At 36.9% G+C, this 23,848-nt stretch overlaps 1 protein-coding gene across 1 annotated transcript; it reads left to right on the plus strand.

Annotated features, from left to right (window-relative positions):
* Positions 1-686: 686 nt before the first annotated feature.
* Positions 687-23,848, plus strand: SH3TC1 (SH3 domain and tetratricopeptide repeats 1). Its single transcript, XM_036382435.1, has 17 exons — positions 687-888; positions 3,198-3,272; positions 5,419-5,546; positions 8,004-8,109; positions 8,316-8,459; positions 9,108-9,282; positions 9,607-9,680; positions 10,498-10,693; positions 11,658-11,785; positions 14,415-14,456; positions 16,026-17,711; positions 18,083-18,263; positions 20,149-20,299; positions 21,458-21,580; positions 21,864-22,014; positions 22,859-23,055; positions 23,259-23,848. Exons 1-17 carry the CDS (start codon positions 687-689, stop codon positions 23,487-23,489), a joined length of 3,990 nt encoding a protein of 1,329 aa, XP_036238328.1. The 3' UTR covers positions 23,490-23,848.

Below are 23,848 nucleotides of genomic sequence, written 5' to 3' on the forward strand. Positions count from 1 at the left end.
GAAGCTTGCAGCCACTTGTGCTCTAATTCAATTTCTATTCCTTCTTCCTGATCATGCCAAATGGAGTCTTGCTGCCAGACTCAGCCTCTAGCTTCAGTAGGGCTTCACTTTTCTGCTTTGCTGCAAAGTATTACTTGGCTCTTTGGCTGCGTGTCTTCCTGAACAGTGGGTTCCTGTGGAGGATTCATTCTTTAGCTGAATTTATATAAACCCTCTTTGTTGGTTGAATTCAGCATGCAGTACTTGTTCCATTCTTGTCACCTTTAGAAAATGATGTTTTTCCCCTGCAATTCCTCAGTTGATGTGAATGATGTTATCCCTGGGAGGCTCTGCTTTATAGCTGGCCAAGAACAAATAATTAGCAGTGGGCACAAGTACATTTCACTTCAGGCCTTGGATTGTTGCTGTTAGGCAGGTCTGTTGCTTTGTTCCTAAAGCAGTGATGCCACCTCATTGCAGGAGCTTTTTCTGGGATAAATTTGGGTGTTACGCAACAGTTCCTCTGAAAAAAACCCTATTGCAAAATTCTTTAATCCATATTACTATTAAAAATAACTCCTGCAGGAGAGGCATAGCTCTTGAATGTGTTCATCTTTTCTGATGCTTTTATAAGAAATACAATTAATATTTTTTCCCTTTCAGGTTATTGATAATGTTAATTGTGTCACTGTGAGGAACTTCAAATTATGGAGAGTTTGGCAGGTGCCACATCTATGCTTAGCACTAGCACCATTGTCCCTGCTCTGGAGGGAGAGCAAGACAGGAACTTGGAGAGGGAAGAAACAGAGCAGGAAATGTGCAGGTGTGACTGCAAACATGTGGAGAGCAACGCTGCCATCAGCACCCTCAGGGATGGAGCTGGGATGGACACGCTGCAAGAACAAATGGGTAAGACCTCAAAAAATACATCCTGGTGCCTCTGCTCCTGACTTCTCCTTGTGCTTGAATTACTGTGTTTTTTAAATGGTGCACAAGCTGAGAACTCTCATGTATTTTTCACAGAATCACAGAACCCAGACGGGCTTCTTTTGGAATACAAAAAGCAGCTATGTTTCCTCTATAGAAATGCTGCATAAATTGGACTATTGAACAATCTACATTGAGATTCACTTGGGGCAGGCAAATGGATTATCTTTTAGTAAGATAAGAGGAGATGAGAATTATCAGAACCCAAGAGCCAGGGTACTGAAATATAAGTTCTTTTTGTTATATCTGTAAGATTCAGAAGCCAAGTTTCTATTTTAATATTTTTTTTAGTTCCTTTTTCATCAGAGGTGTAGTACTGCCTTTGTGCAAAAGAAAATCTACTTTGTGGGGTAAAATCATACCAGTCAGAAGGACCTTTTGAGTAGAGGAGTGGAGGGACATAGGAAGGTGGCAATGGCCAGGCTCTTAGTTTACAGTAGGCTCAAGAATGTTCTTAATGTGAAAATACTTCCAAAAATCATGGACAAAAAGCCTATTTCATTTTAGAGTATATGTTCTGTGACTTGCACAATATCTTTCTGTTCACAACTGCAACATTTCTGACATTAAAGACCAGGTACAAGCATCCCAGGGCAGTAGAAAGTTGCTCTTTAGCTTTCCCAGAAGTATGCAAGACATTCTACCAAGTAGGAGTTAATATTACGTTTTTGAAGCTAATTATAGCCCTTTAAAAAGTTTAAGCATATTCAAACTGTATTTATAGTAACTCTTACCCTTTCACTCAAATTTAACAGCAAACTATTATTTGAAATTAAACTGATGAGTAATTCAAATGCTTGCTGATAGCCTTTGCCTTTTCCTAAAAGTCACAGAAAAGGATGTTAATGTCTTGATAACTACCTTTCAAGGAAAGTTAGTTTTTAATATCTAAAAATAGTTCACATATCAAAACAAATGCTAATTTATTGTTCTTGTCAACTATTAAATGATTATAAAAATAATAACATGTTGTCAAAGTTTTGACACCTTCTGTTTGTAATTGTGACTAAAACCAGAAAAAGCAGAACTACAGGTAAGTCTGGTTCCAGAAGCTCTGGGGGACTTAAATTTAGAACATTTCCTAAACACAGTCAGCCTGCACAGTGGTGAGCTTATTATCAAATTTCTAGTTAACAACAAACATCATATAGTCCATATTAAGAAAATGGACTTTTAATAAATAAAACCCCAACCCCAAAGTTCTGTCAAGTACCCAGCCAAGACCCTACGAAACTAAAGTGTTTGGGGATTTCAATTTCTAGTTTGAGTATCTGCTAATAATAGGCCTTAAAGACAATGTTTTTAGTGCTTCCTTTCTTTGTGAGGTGGGAAAACTCTTTTTATGTATCCTTATTTATTTGCATGACTTTATTCATGTAACATTCATAGATGCACTTGAGGGAAGATGCAAAAGATTTGGGAATTACCATGCCCTGTTATATTACAGGATTAATTTTAAAAGCAGAGCTTCATAGGATAATATCTTGGGATACATGAAAATTGCCTCAGAAATTTTCTAGAAAAAGATGAAAGATCTATTTCTCTTTTCTTCTTAGAAATATGAAGCCTTGTCTTCACTCCCTTGCCCAGGAAGCCTTGAGAGAATGAAATGGTTGTTTTATTAGCACAAAAATATATCATTCCCCAAAGTAGAGGAAGAAATACAGGTTAAAAGAAAAAAAGCAGATTGCTATTAATACAAAACATACCTTATTTGTGATATTTTCCTGAAACTTCAAATCACTTGATTTTACAGTACCCTTTCAGAAGTGTTACGTACGCATATAACAGATGAAGAGTTATTTTCCTCCATGTATGAATTGGTACAAGACACAGCAATTTATACCACTGAAGCATCAGTGGGAGCCATTTTTAATATAGGTGTAAAGGAAGAGAAAATTAGGTCTGACCCTTGCTCTCTCCCAAATGAGAATTCTGTTTCCTGAGAATCTTTCTTACCACCGATCCCCCATCTTGAAATTTCATATCAAGATGATGCAATAAAGATTTCATTTCCCCCTCTAGCCCAGAAGGAAAGAAATATTCTGCAGACTTTTTGTAGGGTTTGGGAATTATATAGCAGGAAGGGGAGAAAATAGTTAATCTGTCTTAGAAATTATTTGATGCATCAAATGTTTTGAAAGCATGGGGTATTTTGCTGGGGTTTTTTTCAGGGTATTTTATATGACTTAGAAAAGGCACATAACCATTCCTTTCATTTATCATAATAGAGTGTTCTCCAAGTGAAAAATGCATGAATGTCAGTTCAAGGACCCTTCCCAGTCAGGCAGAGAGTTTTCCAACTGGTAAGGCATTTTTTCTCCCATCCTATCTTTATATTTTAGTGATTTTCTCACAGTTTACTTTTTATTTTTGAGACAACTCAACTATGTCAACATTTGCAGTCACCACTCCTATAAGTTTTACAATGTACTTCATGGCAGCTGTGAAGTGACCAACTTATATATAAAGATTTGTTGAGACTATCTTACAAAAAGAGAAAGCAACTGATATAAAAAACCAGAAATAATTTATGTACTATATTGTACTGGTTACAAAAAAAAAAGATAAGCAAATAAAAAGTTCATAGCTTATTTTACAAATGTCTTTCAATCCTTCAAATGTCTTATCTTTTAAAGTTTATGGCCTTTCCAAGTATCTATTTTTATTGTTTAAATGCTGTATTTTCAGGGAAGTGTCAATTGAGTGCAGTCCTTCAGTAAGAGGGTTCTGTAGGCTTCACCTCTGGAGGGCTGATGGCAGGCACTGTGAATTGAGGGCCTTGGCACGTTTCCCTTCTTGTGCCATCAAAACCAGCACTGAGCTGTTCTCTGCTCTCTGGCTCGACCTGACAAATCACATCAGTGGCAGGCAGTCTTCCCCAGGCATATGGTTGTTTCTACTCAAATTATTTGTGCTTTATGTACCTGCTTGTCTTTGCTTTGTACAGGATTTGGGTTCTTTGTAACTCGAGTCGGGGCTCACAGAAGCAGATTGGAGATTATAATGGGGTTTTAGACAATATTTCATCTCTATAAGGCATTATTATAGGGTTTTTTTGACAGAATTATCTGTATTTCTGTTATTTTAATTAAATGTAATAATTATTTAATTAACTTTTATAGAAAATTAGGTTGTGTGTCTACTATTATATATATATTCTACTTCAGAACCAATTTGATTAAGTAAAATGAATGTATGCATTTTTAAGTCAGTCTTCTCTTGTGCCAGTATGTTTTATGTTTTTATGTTTTCAGGTAAAATGAAAAGGTCAGTAATTCTACTTTAGCAGTGATCTGAACAACATTCAGAGACTCTATTGTGTGTTCTTTCTACTAAAAATTGACTATATGACCACAGCTTAAAGGGAGAGACCTTGTAATTCAGTAACACAGGTTTATATTTCTGAGACACCCTTCTTGACCTTAAAGTAATGAGTAATTTATGCAAGTCATGGTAAAACTCCTGGAGACATGCATAGGAAGCCCTCTGAAAACAGAGCAAGATACAGCATATTAGACTAGAATCTGAAAGCCATATATTTTACTGATTAAAATGTGAAACTCAGAGGAGGTGGAATATTTTAGTATGCATAACAGTTCCATATTGCTGGAAGTGTGACCTATTTACATACTTTGCAATTGGAATTCTTCCTGACTGGGTATTATTGGCTTATATGTGCCCATCTGGGTGTCTGAAAATTTGTGATTTACTGTTATTGAGCTAAATTAACAAATTAATGTGAAATAAAAGCAGCTTTATCAAAGATCCTCTTTATGTGAGAGAAGCTGGCTGGAGCTGTAGTAAAAGCTTCTCATAAACAGATGCCAAGAGCTTGGGAATAGGTATCTAGCTGCTTTCAGATGTGCTGGGAAAATTATCTAAGTGAGCTTTTGGTTGTACCATTTAACTTGGTTGGTACTGTTCAACCAGCTTAGCTGGGAAACAGCTTTTACAATATTTGATTTATAAAAGGCTTCTGAAGCAGAGGGGGTGACATATCAAATAGCTATGAATTTAAGATTAGCATGATGGATTGTAACATGCAGAACTATTTGTTGTTCAAGTTTGGTTGTTTTTTTTTTTTGTGATGGCAGTATCTGTTTGCTTTGATTTCTGATATGCGTGGAATATTTGGAAATCTGAGCATGTTTGCAATGCCCAGACCTGTCTAAATTGACAAATTACCAATCTTCTTACTTTTATCTTTTTTTCCTTCTCCATCCATAAATATCAGTTGTCTCTTAAAATTGTTTCATGTTAGGCTCCTATGTCTACAGAAATGTAAACAAAAATGTAAAAGAAACATGCAATAGATCAGTGTACTGTGTGCCTGTCTCTGAAGCTGAAAAAACATATCTTAATGTGTACTCTAAGATTTTGAGGCTTTTTTTGGTTCTCCAAAGCTGATTCACAAAGCTTGTAGTACTGAAAATGGATATCCTCCTCCAGATATCTCCTTGAAGTTAACAATGGTCAAAAGAAAGAATGGATGTCCTGATCCCAGGCTCCAAAGACAGCTCAGAGGGCACCTCCGTCTTCTGGAAAATGACAGCAAGGAGGTGATGACTGTCTTCAGTGTAAGTCAATTGCTTGGAAATTGTTTGGTTTATTCAGATAATACCCCCTGTGCCACTGAAATAATCTTCCAGGTATTTGGGTCCCATTTCCAGCTGGGTGCTTGAATTTGAGTGACCAGTCTCCTATGTACTGGAAACATTTAGGGGCTTTAGAAATATTGAATTATTGAAAAGGACTGGAACATCAAATTGATATAAAATAAATAAACAAACCCACCTTAATAAGTAATTGAATGAGTTTATTTTTAAAAAAATTCTGCTTTCATTTACATCAAGGGAAACAATGGAGCTTTGATTTATTTTAATTTGCCCTTGTATTGACTCATCACTTTAGCTTCCAGACACCTGGAGTTATTTTGCATGCTAATTTCCTGGGAAGCTCACTGCTAAGCCAAAGAGGAAGTCTGAAAGAGAATAGCCTAAGCATTGGACTTCCTAGGGCTAAATGGCCATGACTTTAAATAGCATACAATCATTGGCCAAATTTTATTACTCCTTATTTTTTTTTGTGCATGGGAAACCTGTCCTCTACAACCAGTGAGGTTTACTTTCAAAAAAAGTTAGTCTCCTCCTTCCTCTTGGAAAAAAAAAAAGATACCATTTTACCTCTGGTGTGTCTTTTTTTTTTTGGTCTGTGCCAAGGGTTTCAGCCTCCTTCAATAGCAAACCAAACTACTGAAATCTTAATTAGTTGTGGTTTTTGACTAATACAAACACATGTTTCTATAACGTTTTCTTTTCAAGTGTTGTGACCACCCTACCACCAGGCTGCTGACTTTGCAGCTGTGCAAGCAGTCTGTACTTCTGCTTCTCTGCTCTGGATTGTGTTTAGAGGGAGAGGGAGGAAGGGAGATGGGATTGGGAGGCAAAGGAAAAGAGCAAAAAAATGGACTAGATTAGAAACAGACTGGAAAAGGCTTTGAAGGAAACAAGATTGATAATGTTAAGTTTCGTTAGAATGTTTTGATATTCAGCAGTGCATGAAGCCCCTGAGGCTGACATACTTTGGCATGTGTTGGCAATTTCTTAATAGATTTCAGGCTCTCATTAATATGTAATCTGGTGTAGAAAGGTGCATGTAGAAGATCAAAGCAGTGATGAGACATGCCTGATGAAGTCTAGGTTGGACTTTTATATTTCAATGTGTTCAGATTGTGTGAAATGAAAATATGGATGTTAAACAGAATTAATTCAGAGGTTTTTAAAATTGTGCTGTAACAGTCATAAAATCAGTGAATCAGCTCCATTTTACTCAGATTATAGAAAAGGTTTGAGGGATAATTTCTTCCCTGCTGCCTTGAGTTAGAATCAATTTCTTGATCAGTCCTTCAATTTTTTTCAGCTGTATTTCAATTTTAACATGATGGGAGTAAGGGTACAGTAGCATCATATGTGTTAGCTTTAAGTTTGATTTATTCTCTGAGATAGTGATGCAGACACTTGTCTCATAAATTACACAGTTCTCTGTATTTCCCTGAAAGGTAATGGCCAGCATCTTTGGGGAGCCCTGTTTTTAACCTACAAACTGGAGTGCAACCAGACTCTATATTACCCCCCTCTGTCCAGAATCCAGCAAAATGTGTCTTTCTTTCACTTATTTGAAGGTTTATGTAGTTGTTCCTTTTAGCATTTCTGGAATAACTTAAAATCAATCATCACCACTTACAATGATCATTGCTTATCTTTGTCAAAAGTGTAATTTAATGCTATTCTAGCAATATGAACCAGTACAAAGGAGGATAAAAATATCTTACTGCATCTTTAAAAAAAGAAAAATTATACTTTAGTGTATTTGTTTTAACAAAAAATGAGTAAACTTGGCAATAATTATTCAATATCTCTTTTGGATAAAGACTGACTATACCAGGAAGCAGGTTCAAAGTTGCATCAAAGGAGCTGCATTTTTGTGTGGGTACAGAGCTCTGAGGGTAATCTACATCAGGGAGTTGTAGAACCTAAAAATTTACATGGATCAAGTGAGAAATTTCAAGTTAAAAAAAGCTCCAAAATAACTCCTTTCCACTATTTAATATTAATGCCCATACATCTGGCAAAGGCAGTTCCCATGCTGTAAACCACTCTGTGTGGAGGATATTCTTGGAAAGAACTACTATATACTTGCCTATATAGAAACATTTGAATATATGGTTATGCATATAACTAGACATAGACATTTCTGAACTAGACAAACCTTCAGTCCTACTCAATGTGGTCTTTATTTCCTCTGTAAATTAACCTCACAAACTGTCAGTACAATTGCTAAGCAGGAGTCGGATTAAAATTTGGCTCCCTGTATGTTAAAGAACAGATATCTCATACAGATAGAATTCTGGATTCTTATTTTTTTAATGATTCTTATTTTTTTAATCCTTCTTAATGAATAGTATTTTAGGTCTAGTGAGAAATTGTGCTTAAATCTGATATAATTGTCATTAAAGTACTTGTTTTGATTTTTAGGAGCTTTCTGCCAGACTCCTGTCTATTCACAGTGATCAGGATTTAATAGTGGTGACATTTAAAACTTTTGAAGAAATATGGAAGTTTCTAACCTACCACTCACTGGGTAAAGTTGTTTCACCATACAATAGTTCAGTATATTAATTTGTATTCAATTGCACACCATTTTTGGGAATTTGTTGAACACAACTTTGTGATTTATACGTTGTGCATTAAGTAATAATGGAGTAGTCTCTAACTCTCTGAAAGTTTGTATTTTTGTGTAGTACTCTAAAATGGCAAATAAAACAAATTGGGTTTTCTTTTTCCTAGGTTTTATAGATCATTGCATGGAGAATTTGTTCCTAGACCAGTCTTTCTGGCTATATTCCCAAGAGGAGGAAGATACAGGCATTGAAGTCTGTATAAATGAAAAATCATTAAATTTGATGTACAGAAGTCTGCTCTTACAGGAAGGTAAGAAAGACTGTACATGCTAAGGCTAGGTTCAGGGAAGCATCTTTATTTAAAATCCCCAAATCAGACATTAAGACCTATTCAAATACTTAATGGAGTTGAAGTTTAAATTTACTCACTCCAAATGCACATTGTAAAGAGAAAAGAAAGGAGCAAACACAGATTAGGTTCAGTGAGATCATGAAGGGATTGAAGAAATTCATGTGCAGCTGGTGCATAAATGGATACAAAAGGATTAGGGAGTGATGTACATTCCAACTTGCTTAATATTATTGTAGGCTCTGGAGGATGTGCAGGAGAAGGATTATAAACAGTTACCAGTGCTTCTCCTAAACAGCATCACCTGCTGGTACTGCCAGACACAGGATGTCAGGATAGGTGGTGATTTGTTTCTGCAGTAGGGATATGCAGAATTGCAGCAGAGGGCTCTGTGCTTAATAAGACACAATCTCTACTTTTTTTTCCCTATGGAAAGACACACTAGACAGAAATGTATGAATATCTGACAATCAGCAAGAAAATTCTTGACAAAGATCAGATTTGCAATTTCTAAATGAATATTACTGATGCTCTTGAAGCCAGTTTTAGGGCTTATATGACACTCAAACGTTACATAAAATGACATCTGCTCAACTGCTTTTATTTTAGGATCTTTTTTTGTTTTATATCCTGATAATACAATAAGAAAGATGATGGTTACAGACAATGAAACAACTTCTTTTGAGACTGGGGCTTTTACTGCAGATGTGACAGGTGGATCTGTGGATAGTGACATGCCCATGTGGTCTAATGCTTCCCTGGAGCCATTGGAGCCTTTCCATCAGTAGGTACCTGACTCTACCTACTTATTCCGTATACATCTGCACGTCTCCTTAGGGATGCCTCTACCTAGGGCAGGGAAAAATAGCAAGACTTTCTCAGATTGGTTTGTTTTCCTGAAGTAGCAGCACTTTTACTACTAATAGTAGCAGTACTTTTACTGATAATATTAACGAAACCATAAATGTGTCTGAAGTGTATGGGCAGTGCTGAAATTGAAAGCTAGTTGTGGGAGGGACATATCAGTTTTCATATGTATTTTACATATGACTGTCACAACATTAAGTGTTCTATACGCACTAACTTTAATTTCTTTTTCTGCTTTCAGGTGGTTTCTTAAAGGGTATTCTAATCCCATAGATTTTTCATATAAAAATGAATCTAAATCAATCAAAAAAGTTGGTAAGAAACTTCATTCAAACATCAACATTAGAATAACACCAAATTTACTCTATGCTTTTGCTAGAACGGACTAAAAAGTTCAATGGACTTTTTGTCCATTGTATTAGAGTGGGGACACAGCTTTCAAAATTAGTTTGCAGTAAAATTAGTGAGACTATAAATTTGTCTAAGCTTAAACTCTAAAGAGTCAAACTCTAAAGTCTTGTATTTCCCCTTTTTCCTCCCAAATACTACACAAGGTAGTACAGAGTGACTGAGTTGAGGATGCTTCAGAAAATGCACCAGTGTAATTGTGGATCTTTGATATGTATGCTGCTTTTTCTCATACTGCCAGAGAAATAAAACTTATACAGATGGTTTGAGGTTAGAGAGCAAATATGACTTATTTTCTTCCATGATTTCAGTTTCAATACTGTACTGACTGGTAAATACCCACATTTATCCCATAGGGATTATTTTAATTGGTTCAAAATTGGTTCAAGTGCTTTACTCTGGCCCAAGTTCAGAGCCCTTTATAAGAGGGAAAGTAAGGACTTAAAACATTTCTTTTTGCTCCATTATGAATTATGTTAGAATTGTGAGAATATTTTAGGCTTTGCTTTCTAATGGGAAATGAGGATTTTTATGCTATTTACAGATCTATTTATCAAACCAATGAGGTTTGGATACTTTAAATCTTGTCACAGCAGATATTCAACTCACAGGTTCCAGGAATGTCTTTTGTTAAATATATTCTGCTGAGTTGCTGTTCTATTAAGTGTATTTCTATTGTTAAATGACTTTATCTGCAAATATTATTTATCTCCTTATTACACAGCAATTGGATCCTGTCTAGCTGTGATGAATTATGAAAGTATTGTGTCAGAAGAGCTGAGTTTCCAGGAAGGGGACAAAATTGAGATCCTTGGCTACTTCATTGAATGCATGGAGTGGTTTCTTGGAAGACATGTGTTTACTGGCCAAATAGGTTTTATAAAGACAGGTCATGTTAAACTGGACTTATCTAAAAATAAGTGAGTAATACATATTTATCTCTCATAAACAAAAATAACCTAGTGTCAGTTTTAAAATGCTGAACATTAAATTCAGGGTGTGGTTTTGGGGTTTTTGTTGTTTTTTGGGGTTTTTTTGATGTGTGTATGTGTTTTGGGCTTTGTGTTTCTGGATTTTTTTGGGGGTTTGCTTTTGGGATTTTTTTGTTGTTTTAATGTGAATTGTCATAGCAAATATCAGTCAAATGTGCAAATGAATTGGAATATCAAGTCTGCTTAAATATTGCAAAATACTATCAGTCTGTAGCTGAGTTTCTTCCCAGAAAAAGAGGTTGGACTTATACTGGTTCAGTTTTTATTCTTTGGCTCACAAATCCAAGCAGCTTTACTCTCTTGCTGGTCTCTCAAGATCTATGTTAAAGCACCCAAGTTCTGTTTGTTTTTGTTTTTTTTTTTGTAGTACCCTCAGTTATATGCCTTAACTTGCTTCTAATGGGACCTTTGTAAACAGTTGCTAATAATGCAGACTGAAACCTCTAAAAAGGGTGTATTTCATCATGCATTGGCACCATGTAAATAGGCAGCTCTTATTAATATGCCTGAACTGTTTGCATGCTGAAACAAGGAGTTCTTAAATGCTGCTTGCAGGTTCATTTCATATGTAACTTAAAGCCTATATTAGAAAATCAATACCATGAAGTCCCTCAAGACTCATGCTTCTAATAAATACTCTCATAAAATGCTATCCAATGACACTGACACAAAGCTTACTCTGCTATGGCAGGAACTGTTAATTGTTAGAATGGTTACTATCAGTTTATATGCATCTTTTATACATTGACTGAAATTAATTTTGAACACAGCACAACCAATCATGTAAAGATTGTATTAGTTTCCCTAACAAGTTCACATGTGACTGGTGCAGTGAGCTCCTTAAGCCAAGTCTGCTTTCAGGCACCTTCAAAGTTACTCCTTTCTTTGCTAGACCACAAGATCTGGATTTTCTTGAAGCAGAAGAGCTATCTTTTTTTTCAAAAGAAAAAAATTTGGAAGAAGTAGTACATTTGTTGAAACAAACCTCCATCACAGATGTTTGCTCTGTGTACAGAATAGGTAAGTATGAGTTTTACTCCTTTTTACTGCACAAGATACATGTGTAGTTCCTATACCCCTGTTATAAAATTATTTTTTCAATGACATTCCAGCATTTACATCTATTTTGAAATATCTTGGTAATCAATTGGATCTTTGATATAGCATGTAAAAATTCTTTATATCATCTTTGCTATTCTTCAGCTGTTTCAAGGCTTTTCCCAGCAGAGGATTTGTAAATCTTTTGGTTTTTTTTCTTTTTTCCTGAGTGAATTTAAACAACAGGCTTTTAAAAACTCTCTTACTGTGCTGCACAGATCTCCAAGCTTTTACACGACTGAATTACAAATTATAATTTCACATGGCTGCATTGTATAAAGCAGTATATTCACCCAAACACTGCTGGCTTTTTGTCTTGGGAAAGGTAGCACAGCCTAATAATTATTGACAGCTTATGCAAACACACACCTCTTCATGCTTGATTTAATTTTCAAAGGTATAGAAAAGTGGCAAAATCATAGTCATAGTAACATAATCTCTGATATAGCTGTTATTTCTCTGTGTTGTGCATAGGCAATTGGGGTAACTGGGGTTTCACCTTCACGGACTTACTGTAAGGCGGGGTGATGTAATGATGCCTTGAGCAGGCCAACCTAGAACAGAGACTAGATGGAGCTAAAAAATAAAGTACATGTCTATTAGGAGGCCTCAGCAGATCCACCTTGGGCAGCACAAGAGCCCAGCCAAGGTTACACCCCAGGTGAACCCAAAATAGTCACAAAATGGGTGACCAGTCACAGGTTCTCACACTTTTATAAGTTTTAGTCCACTAGCATATTGGAGTGAATTGTCCAATTAAAGCTCCAGCCCATGAAGTCCCATCCTTCTTGTTTTTCTCTCTTCAGTCCACCACTGTTTATGCTCTTGGGCCTGAGATCTGGATGGGTTGTCCTTGGCCCCAGCTAGAGAAGGAATGGTTTTGTCTCACTACTCTCTGAAGAGAGCTTACTATCCCCTGATATGAAGCCCAGACACACACACTAAAGCAGTACAGAATCTGAAAAATATAAAAGCTAAAACCTGAGGCATCAGTAATAGTCTTGCTGAACTGAGGAGAGGCAGTGGTTTTTAATTCCACCACAGGCTGTTGGTGATGCATTTGCTTGCCCAATACCTAAGGAAGTTTTATCTCCATTAATGCCATCCTGAGAGACAGAACTGTAGGCTCCAGGTTGAAAGGAGCTGCAGTGTAGGTTGGAGTCAGGCACGTTAGTTTAATTCTGCAAATCAGCAGGGTGTGTGTGTGAGTGTGAACAATAACTAGGGTGTGCCAGACCTGCCCTGGCAATGTGCAAAATGCCCGCACGTCTCCCCTCCTGTGCCCTAATGAAAAGCCTGGAAACAAAAGCTCAAACCTCTAAGGTACTAAAGCATGTCATGGGCTTAATGGACATACTGCTATGTTGCTGTTGCACATTTTTCACTACATCTCCTCCCTAATCTTTGTAAGTACCACCTTCTTTTGCATCTTGCCAAGCTCATAGTACCATCTTTACCACTTTCCTCTTAAACAGCTCAATTGATTCTCATAACTCATCCAGAGCAATAATCTTCAATATTCACTTGATATTTTGTTTTGTGATCTGACTAAATGGATTTTCAATTCTTCCATCAACATCAATTTACTGAGAAGTATTTACTTATGTGCACTTCCCTGATTAAATATTTAGAGTATTAAGTTACAACTACTGTAAACATCTGTGGCTTTCATCCACCAAAGTCAGAAAAGCATTTATAAAAAGAACTTCCAGAAGTAAACAGTCAGTGAGAGGTCATTCTCAAAGGCTAGTAAAGTAGCTTTCCACCAGCTTAAATAGAGCTTAAATAGGTCTGTGAGCCTCTGATTTTGTAAATATCCTTCATACCCACAGTACCACTTCTATTGCATCAAGTGTAAAAAAGACAGTGATAATATTTCTGAAATGCAGCATGACTACTTAAATACCTTGAGAAATATCTGCTACTCAAAATAGTAATTCTTAAATGCTCTACAGCTGTGCTATGTTTAAATGTAAAGCTAGATCTATAGTTATAATGTCTACAGAATTAACCTAATTTTTTTTTTTAAATAAGAGTGATTTTTTTTCACCCACCTGGTATTGGAAGGGCTACAAAAGTCTGACACTATCTACAAAAACACCCTAAATAACTTCCCTTCCCACCTCTCTCCCCATTACCCTGGGAGTGACACTAAAAATATTAAGGGCTCCTTGCTACCTCATTTTACGAGCAGGTTGTGGAGAATGGTCATATCTTTGCTGCCCACTTGTATTTTAATGCAGCAGAAATGCCTCCCTCCTGCAGGATAGGTTGGCTTTTATTCTGACTGTGATGTGCTCCCCCCCTTACTGAGCAGAGGTAACAACTTGATGATAGCCATGCACAAGCAGCGAATTGTGTCAGCAGGAGGGTAAGCCCCTGTTAGCTTTGGGTCAGATTTAGAATATTTATTTTCTCCTAAATTTCCAGGATATTCCAAATTCTTCTGACTTAAAGAATTGTCAACTAAATATAGCCTTATTTTAGGAGATTTGAAACTGAAAAATGACCAAGATACTATAGCTAAGATGATTTTTTTTCTTTCTTACAGATGAATTAGAAGAACCTGAATTTCAGAAAGCTCATGAATGTGGTAATACTTCATACATATACAATTTTTACATAAAATTAATGAGACTTCTGATATTTTTGGTGTCTTTGCCAGCTATTCTCCTTCTAATGTCTCTTCATATGTTAATTTCCTTGTCTCATTGTTTGCTTTGAGATTTTGCTTTAACCCCTTCTGACTAGGTTTTCTGTAACACATTGTGGGTTTTCACTGATAGCAAATGTCTTTCTTGGGGCTTGCTATCCAGCTGTAAATTCTATGACTGACTTTCCCTGATGTGACACACATTCATCATCTCAGCCCCTCCATATTGTTTATCAAGGCAAAATACTGCTTATGGGGCACCTGGAAACTGCTGAGTTTGAATTCCAGCAGATTTTTTTTTTTTTTTTGTTAGAAAACTTCGTCCCAGAAATAGATTTCCCAAAGGAGATATTTTGTTGAGAATGCAGAATTATTTCCCTTTGGCATTTTGTTGCTAAGCTGTCACTATCATTACTCATATTGTAAAACATTTTCCTAAACAACAATTTTTATATTTGTGATTCTGCTGCAGTTTTGGAAATGAGATTCTAAGGGAATTGAGCTCTAAATCTGTGACTTCAACAAGCTCCTGTTGGATCTGCAGCTGTAAATTTAAGAACTGACTATGACTGTGTACTCCATCCCTAATCCCTCCCCTATTAACTGCCTGGAAAAGAGTGGGAGGACTAAGAATTGATGGCATATCTGCCTTTATTATATTTGTAGGTATTCAATGATGTTGTCACTAGGAGAACTTAGATCGATGGCCACATCTGTTGCCACAAATTGGTAATTTTGTGAAAGATAATCTGTGCCAGCAGAGAATCAGGGCTGATATTTGATAGATAGAAGAAATCCTATTACACAAGACACAGGCCTGGCTAGCCAGGACCGGGCAGGAGAACAGAACCTTTGCAGGCACCCCCAAGCACAGTGAGACTTGACCAGCTCAAATAGCACAGTCCTACTCCCTGCCTTGGCTGACCTGCCCCCTGAGCATGCTGTCAGGACACAACCTTACTCGACATGAATGGTTTCCCATTTCCCTCATACCTTAAGGTCCAACTATGCCCTGACCCCTGGGCCCCTTATCCAGTCTCCACTTCAGACCTTGGATCTTCCTAGATTTCCTTCTGCTTACCAGCTAGTCTGACTTGTATTTCTTGGGCAGGTCTCTTGCTCACATACACATGGAAAGAACAGAGAATATACACTGACTGTATTTTTGAGTATACACAGACAAAAGGCAGTTTGAATTAATGCTGAGTTGGATTAGTGTTGGATCAGCCCCAGGGCCTGGCTAGACAAGTGTACTGATCACTAACCTGCTAACATGTGGCACATTGTGTTTATTCCCACTCCTCCAGTCTCCCACACTTCTCCAGCCTCCTTGCTATCTTTTTGCACCTTTGGCTTTTCTCCTAGACATTCTGTTAAGAAATTATGGTATGTCTACATAATGTTTTTGTAACAGCATCTTCACTGACAAATGTTTTAGTTGGTCTATCAAAGGCCTTTGTGTGCATGCATACAAGAAGTTGTGATCTGTAATTTATTTTTAAATTTCAGAAATTGCACACTCACCTTCTAGCCCAGGATCCACTAGCAAGAATGGCAAGATAGAAGAATTGCTGAAGAACTTCAAGAATTTGGAGGCCACTCAAGCTGAAGAGCCAGCTGCTGAAGGGAAGGAATCTGCTGGCTCTTCAAAGACTGAAATATTTCCTCTACCTCAAGGCCCTTGCTTTCACATATGTCAAGAAGATTCTCAAGCATCTGACACCTTTGAGCCATTGTTACTCTTCTTAAATAGGAAAGAGTATGAGAGCAGCTTCAAAAGCCTGTATAATTTCTCTTATTCATTTACAAATAGCATGTTTTATGGATTTTCAGAAGAAGAAGAACTGGTTAATTTTTTACGATTAGCAAGGGAAGCAGCAAAGAAAGCAGGTCTGTCCTGGGCACTAGCAAGGCTATGCTTTCTCTTGGGCAGGCTCAGTGTCAAAAAGCTGAAGTTTTCCCAAGCTCGTGTGTATTTTGAGGAAGCACTGAGAGCAGTAGCTGGAGAATTTAGTGATTTGTACTTTGTGATTGCTCTTTATACAAATCTAACAGTCATCTACTTGACACAGAAGAACAAAGAAAAGTGTACTCATATTTTTGACAAGGCTGCATCTCTTCTCATGGGAATTCCCAACTACATTTGTAGTGCTGACCTGGAATCAGATATACTGAAGTATGCTCTGAAGAGGACAATTTTGAGCCAGAATAAACATGCAGAGGCAAGGGCATGCTTTCTGCTGGCAAAACATTACAGTGCACGCAAACAACACCAAGAGGCACTGCCGTTCTTGGAAAGGTTTCAGCTGTTGCTCAATGACCTGGGTTTACAAGACAGTTTATCCAACAACTGTTACTTCAAACTGGCAGAGTCCTACCATGACAAGTGTTTGCCACACATTGTATTAAGTTGCATAAAGGTTACCTCTCCCCAGAGCTCCAGTACCTTAATGGATTCCCTGAAAAGGATTGATTTAGTCATCAAAAATGCTCCCAAACTATATGGCCTGAGAAAACTCAGACAAATATTCCCATCCCAAATTGCACCTTACCTCATACAAGCACTTTCTTCTGTCTTTACTAATGAGGAGGAAGGATTGTGCAGCACTATCTATCTCAGCTTAGCAAAGCTGTATAGCCACCACAAACAGTATGGAAAAGCCATTGCTTACATAATGAAAGCACTGGACTCTGCTTCTGCTAAGCCAGAGGAAACTATCAACTATTTGGTTTCACTTGCTTGGCTATACATTCTTTACAAGCAGTATGATGTGGCTTTGGCCATTTTAAATGCTGTTGTAGGCTCTGCATGGAGCAGTCCTCAGCAGCTTGGCATTGCTTACAACATGCTTGCCATTGCTTTGAAAAGGACAAACAACACAAAAGAAGCTGCTGAGAGCTACTACAAAGCGCTGCGTCTCTCAGAAGAGACTGAGGTGACCCATAACCAAGCCATAGCCCTGGCCAATTTTGGGGCCCTCTGCCTGCATGCAGCAGCCAGAAAGCTGGCAGAACATTATTTTATTAGGGCAGTTAAGCTGTTCTCCAAGCTTCCAATTATGGACTGTGGTCAAGATTTTATCCAAGTCCTCCTTCAGCTGGGACGTTATTATGTTGGTGGAACTGACAGAGAGAAAGGAAGGTTTTACTATGAATGGGCTTTTTTAGTTGCAATGGAGACAAGTCATCTGGAGAGTAAGTATGTCTCTTACAAGTCACAAAATGTACTATGTTTGGGAATGTTATACATATATGTTACATCTGTATTTAGAAGGTTCATATATTATTTTGTCATTTTTCCTGCCAGTAATTGAGTCAGCTAATGCAGGTAAGGTGACTCTATTACTATTTTATTTTGGAAACGAAGGTTGAAGTAACCTCTAGCATTTGTGAACTTTGGGGGTGAATTAAATGGCAATGGGATGATTCTAGGAATCATTAGATTTCTATATCTTTCATCATCTGTGCAGTAATTTGTGAAACAGTGAAAATGAATAATTTTAAAGTTAATTAACTTTCATTTTAAAACAGAGATTCATGTTTGTATTTCCAATCTATTCTCCTAGGTCAGCTGCAAGCAATTAAACTGCTGTGTCATTTCTACAGTACAGTTGCTCCCAACGAGACTCAGTGTGTCATCTACAATGAATATCAACTATCTTTAGCCAGAAAGATGTCCAACAAAGTTCTGGAGGGACAAATTTTGGAAACTATTAGTCAGCTCTATTTGTCTTTAGGAACAGAAAGGTAAGACATGCTGAATGACTTTTCTTTCATTCTGATTTTAACTTTTTCATCCTGCAAAGGATCTTAATTTTTCTGCAAAAGCTGAATAGGTCTGATTTTTTTTTTCCTCTCTCTGCTTTAGTAATACACTTTATCAGAATTGAAAAGTCCAGTGCTAATGGAGAATTTTCTTGTTTCTTTTTAAGTAACTGTAATCTCTCAAGGGAGACAAGATGTTCTGAAGGGATTAGTACTACTCCAAAAACCAATTTATTTTTAAAATCTATGTAAATACATTTTAAACCTATTATATGTTATAGCAGCTCTTGATGATTGCTATATCAGGTGATTTGTTTTCAAGGATTTTTGCAAGACGTTTTTTTTAAGGCACCAAAGGACATGTTCCAAACAGGTCAGGCATTAAATTGCCTCTATGTAAATGTTTCTCTTTGAGGAAGGGCTTTTTTCAAAACTTACATAAGTACAAAGCCAAAGTGGAAACCTGCACAGTTTTGCTCTTCTGCAATTTCTATACTGCTCTTATTTTCCAAATACCAATTTTTTTCTCTGATCTATTGAAATAACAAACTGCACAAGTTAAATTATAGTAGCAAGTGCTGAGGAAACTTAGCTTTCTCTAAGAATATTTAGAGTGTTTTTTAAGGCTGCTTTGTCTGATTTTTTTGTTCTTGCTGTATTTCAAGGAGTTACTTTGTTCAGATATTTTCAAGCTTGCCTCAGTAAGAATGCAAAAAAATTCTCAGTCATGGAAAGAGAACAGATACCTATTTCAACTTTAAGTGCCTTTAGTCTGAGCATCCAAAGTGCTTAATAAATCACCCAATTTATTTTACTTTGTTAGGGCTTTTTAATGATATAGTTGGTGACCATACTTTGGAGACACTGAAGATAAACGAGTTGGTTAAGATGTCAAGCTGCCTGGAATTTGCAGAAAGACTTCACTAGCTGGAGAAGCTGCTGCTTTGTGTGCTTCTAGTAGATGGAGCTCTCTGGCTCCCAGATGTTGACTATGTAACATGTTAGCATGCCACCAGATAATAGCACAAACTCAATATTGTGTTAGACCCCACTATCCCAGTATTCCTTGTGTTAGCTGCCCTGAATAACAAGGAAACTCAGCTCTTCCAACACCACAGCTGTGCAGCTCATGCTCCATTTTAATTCGTTTGTGTCTTGTGCTCAGAAGAAAATGCATTGGGTCAAGGTGATGGGAGTCTAGCACAAGATGGAGAAAGATTTAAGATTTCTGGGGTTTCTATGTCTGGTATAAAGCACCACAACATCAATAAATCTGATAATTTAAGTGCTTAAATCTTACCACTTAAATCTGGTCATTTAAGTGCTTCTAGAACTGATCATGACATGTCCCATTCTCCTCTGCCCTACCACTCTCCTCCCAGTTTCTTGGTTTTTTTCAACAATTGCTGATTAGTCTCAATTGCACTTAAGTCAGATGTATAGATGATTAAAAACAAATAGATGTGATTTCTTTGACATTTTTAGTAAAAATCTATCAATAATAGAAGAGTTAAATCTTTTCTACTTCTCATAAGTTTGAGGTAGAGCAAGGACACATATAAACCATCTTGAAATTATATAACAGGGAAAATGTATGAATAACATAATATATATAATATACCATTATATATTTAACATATTTACATAATATATAACAATATGATAAATAACAATCTAACAGGAAATGTAGATGGAACAGAAGAGGAAAAAGTGTTCTTTAGTTACTAGTGTAATATAGCTGAGAAATTATATTTTTGCCCTAAATAGGGGAAACAGAATGTCTTACAGCAACATTGCTTGCTATGAAGAAAACTATTTGCAATTCTGAAGAACCCTTTTGTGTGATTAGCACTTTTTCCTGTTTCAGGGCCTACAGGTCAGCTCTGGAATATACCAAAAGAAGCCTTGGAATATTTATAGATCTCCAGAAAAAAGAGAAGGAGGCATATGCTTGGCTCCGGGCAGGAAAGATCTATTATGTTCTGAGGCAGAATGAGCTTGTGGATCTGTATATTCAGGTACATTGTCAACAGGCATGCACATAGTATCAGTGCTGTGCAGGTGGCATGGTAAGAGTAAGTAATCAGATATAAAAGTTCCATACATTTGGCCAATGGATGTTCTGATCATTTAGTGCCACCACTCATGTAATGCTCAGCAGGGGAAGGGAAAGTCTCAGCATTTTCTCTGCTAATCCATTTTAATCTGTTGCTTGATTCTGGAAGGATTTTGGGCAGTGACATTTCTTAGGTCCTGTTAATTCTGTGGGTTCCTTCAACATCATTTACCAGCTCTACAGCACCACAGCAATTATATGACACAGGCATGCTACCTGCTGGTGGGTAACAGAGAATAATCACCTCAGCATGCTGGCTTGTGGGCCAGATTCCCAGGAAAACAGAGCAGCTGCTTTAGGAAGCATTTCCACAGCATCAGAATTTTTCCTGCAGGGGCCATGCCTAGTATGACACAGGGCCAGCTGGTGCTGCTGTCTTCTTTTCACGTGTGAGAGCAGAGGCATGTGTGCTGCACACCTCTGTGCTCAAGTAGAAAGAAGGATTTGTATTAACTGAATGCAATTTGAGAACTAAAGACAAAGCCACAGCAGGATCCTTAACCTTGCCCTGTGTAAAAGGCACATTTTTCATTGTTATTTTCTCTGTCAATAACTGAGGATCTTGGTATTCTTGCTTTGCATGCTGTCTGTCATTATATCCTTTTTGCTAACAAGACATATGTTTATCTATGAGAACAGAGTAGTGGACCTGCATTTATTTACAGAAATCAGTTCACAGGCTTTTAAATCTGCAGTTAGCAATACCTAACTTGCATTTTGAATTTATTTCTATGATATGTTTGATCTAATTCAAATTTACTATGTGGCAGCTATCAAATACACTGCTGTTTTTAGAATGTCTGACAAAGATAGCAGGATACTATTGCCAGAAAATGTAACCAGGTTTTTGTTTCTTCTTTTGCACCTGCCATTGGCTAGTTCAAAGACAGGGTACAAAAAAGGGTCATGTTCACATCAAACATAGCCTTTCTCATCACTATAATAGGAGAGAAAATAAAAATATATTTAAAAATTGCTAATATTTATGAATTTTTTTAACCATGGAGTAAACAAGATTTAATTTCTTTCTTTCCTTCCCCATTCCTTTTTTACTTTTCAGGTTGCTCAGGACGCTGCTCTTTGCACAGGAGATCCAAATTTAGGAATGGAATTGTTTGAAGCTGCTGGAGACATATTTTTCAATGGTACTTGGGAAAAGGAGAAAGCAGTGACTTTCTACAGGGTTTGTGCAGTTTTTCTGCTGCATTGATAGTTATGTACCTCCCACCATAGCAGGTATTCTATAAATGCTGAACCAAAAGCTGAACCTCTCAGCAAACTGTTCCAGTGAGTACTTACCATGCTGTTAGCAGATAATCACCTGTTTCAAATGCACTTCTGGTTGCAAGAGCTGTTCTAAGCAAAGAGCAACATGAAACCAGAAATTACTTGATTTAATATAAATGAGAGCTGTCAGTGCACATCTTGGGGTTCAGCCATTCCTAAGCTGCTGTTGTGTGTTTCAGGACAGGGCTCTTCCACTTGCTGTTCGGACTGGCAACAAAACCACTGAACTCAGGTTATGCAATAAATTGGTGGAATTGCTGATGAATCTGAAGGCTTATGAGGAAAGTCTGGAATATGCAAGAGTAGCTCTCGTCCTCAGTGTAAAATTAGGTAAGAACAATTTCCATTATAGCTGAGTATGAGTGATACCTCTAAAATATAACAGAACTCTAAATTTAAAGTTTTCTTCCCTTGCATTCAGTAATTTCCTGCCAGGATTTCATAACACTACTATAATTACTATTTTTTTCTTCTATTCAAAAATGAGCAATTTATTTTTTACTCTTCTAACTTAGGATCAAATGGAAAACCTGTGGTAGAGCACAGAATCAAACCTGGAATTTTAGGTCCAAACTGAGTGTGCTTCTAAGAGCTAAGATACAATACTCATGAAGAAAATAGTCCTAAGAGGCTTTTGAGAGTACTTTCAGATTTGCCCCAGGCTCTGATTGTGAACCAACATAAGATGGAAAAATCAAAAATTATAGGTCTTGTTTCAAAATGACCGTTCTTCAAATTTGGTAGTTGTTCAACTGATTAAGAAGTCATTTTGATCAGTCTGAAAATAATCTTTTTGTTGTAAAATATATATTGGAATGGTCAATGGAGTCTTTATTCCCATTAACTTTCTTTCTTTCATAATAATTCATTTTCTTTCTAAGTATGCACATTGTGTGTGTGTATATATATATATACACATATTATAGTATATACAGGAGAGATGAATGTAGTTATTTCTTAAAATCCCAGACACTGTTGAATCTTAAGGGAGGAAATTCAGAAATTCCATAGGTTTTTTTCTTGAAGGGCAGGTTTTGACCATGCATCTCTTAAGCAAATGTGGGGTTTTTTCAATAAAAGTTCAGCAAATTCAATTAAGAATTTTTTAAAAGTAGCATAGATTTGAGTAGTCTGTCTCTTTGTTTATATCCTGACTCCTCTGTTATCTCATTAGGAAATCAGCTGAATGAAAGAATAGCTTACCATCGCCTGGCAGCCATCCATCACCATTTGGGTCACTGTGAACTGGCTGAACACTTCTATTTAAAGGCCTTGTCCCTCTGTTCCTCTCCTCTGGAGTTTGAGGAGGAAACACTCTATTATGTCAAGGTGTACTCTATCTTAGGAGATATTATATTCTATGACCTTAAGGTAAGAAATTTTAATAACTTATGTAGCAAATTTTTATAATGAGTAATATTTAATCAGATTTTGCCATTTTATGATTTTGTGTGTTTGTAAAGTGGGAAAACCTCAAAACCTCGAAATCCATATTTTTTTTGTTAGATGCTCACAAAGCTGAGCTCTGCAGTCCTCTTGCACTGGCTGTACTATCTTTGAGCCTCTTATTTCAGGACCCCTTTGATGCAGCTGGCTATTACCACTTGGCACTCGCTGCTGCCATGGACCTGGGCAATAAAAAAGCTCAACTGAAGATTTACACCAGGCTTGCTGTGATCTACCATAACTTCCTCGTGGATAGGGAAATGTCTCTCTTCTTCTACCAAAAGGCAAGAACCTTCGCAACAGAGCTGAATGTGAGGAGAATAAATTTAGCTCCTGATCAGTGTTACAAGAGTTCATAAGAATTTTTGGAAAATGCAGCCTAATTACTGCAGAAGTACCTAAGGAAACACTGCACTGGCTTTGTAGGAGGATGCAGGCTGCATTCAATGACTCATTATCAGTGTGCTGAAAGGTGGAGCTCCTCATCCCTGACTAAATTACCAGTTTATATGACAGTGAATTACATTTCATTGCCTTTGAGATACACAGTCTTGTACTTGTTAAGGATCAGTCTGTGAACTAAAACCAAAACCCAACAGTCTCTTTTTTTAAACTACAATTTTCTTTGCTATATCTTTCTGCCTTGATGGATATTTGAAAATGATTAATGCATAAATGCAATGAAAAATATTTAATAAAGTGTTACAGCAGAAAAACC

This window comes from Molothrus ater, chromosome 4 (genome assembly GCF_012460135.2).
Source record: "Molothrus ater isolate BHLD 08-10-18 breed brown headed cowbird chromosome 4, BPBGC_Mater_1.1, whole genome shotgun sequence".
Taxonomy (NCBI): Eukaryota; Metazoa; Chordata; class Aves; order Passeriformes; family Icteridae; genus Molothrus; species Molothrus ater.

Excerpts from the sequence above, each read along its gene's own strand:
- SH3TC1 (XM_036382435.1), top strand. The coding sequence starts at position 687 with ATGGAGAGTTTGGCAGGTGCCACATCTATGCTTAGCACTAGCACCATT. Across the intron at positions 889-3,197 it reads CACGCTGCAAGAACAAATGG|AGTGTTCTCCAAGTGAAAAA; the intron begins GTAAGACCTCAA and ends TTATCATAATAG. Across the intron at positions 10,694-11,657 it reads CTGGACTTATCTAAAAATAA|ACCACAAGATCTGGATTTTC; the intron begins GTGAGTAATACA and ends TTTCTTTGCTAG.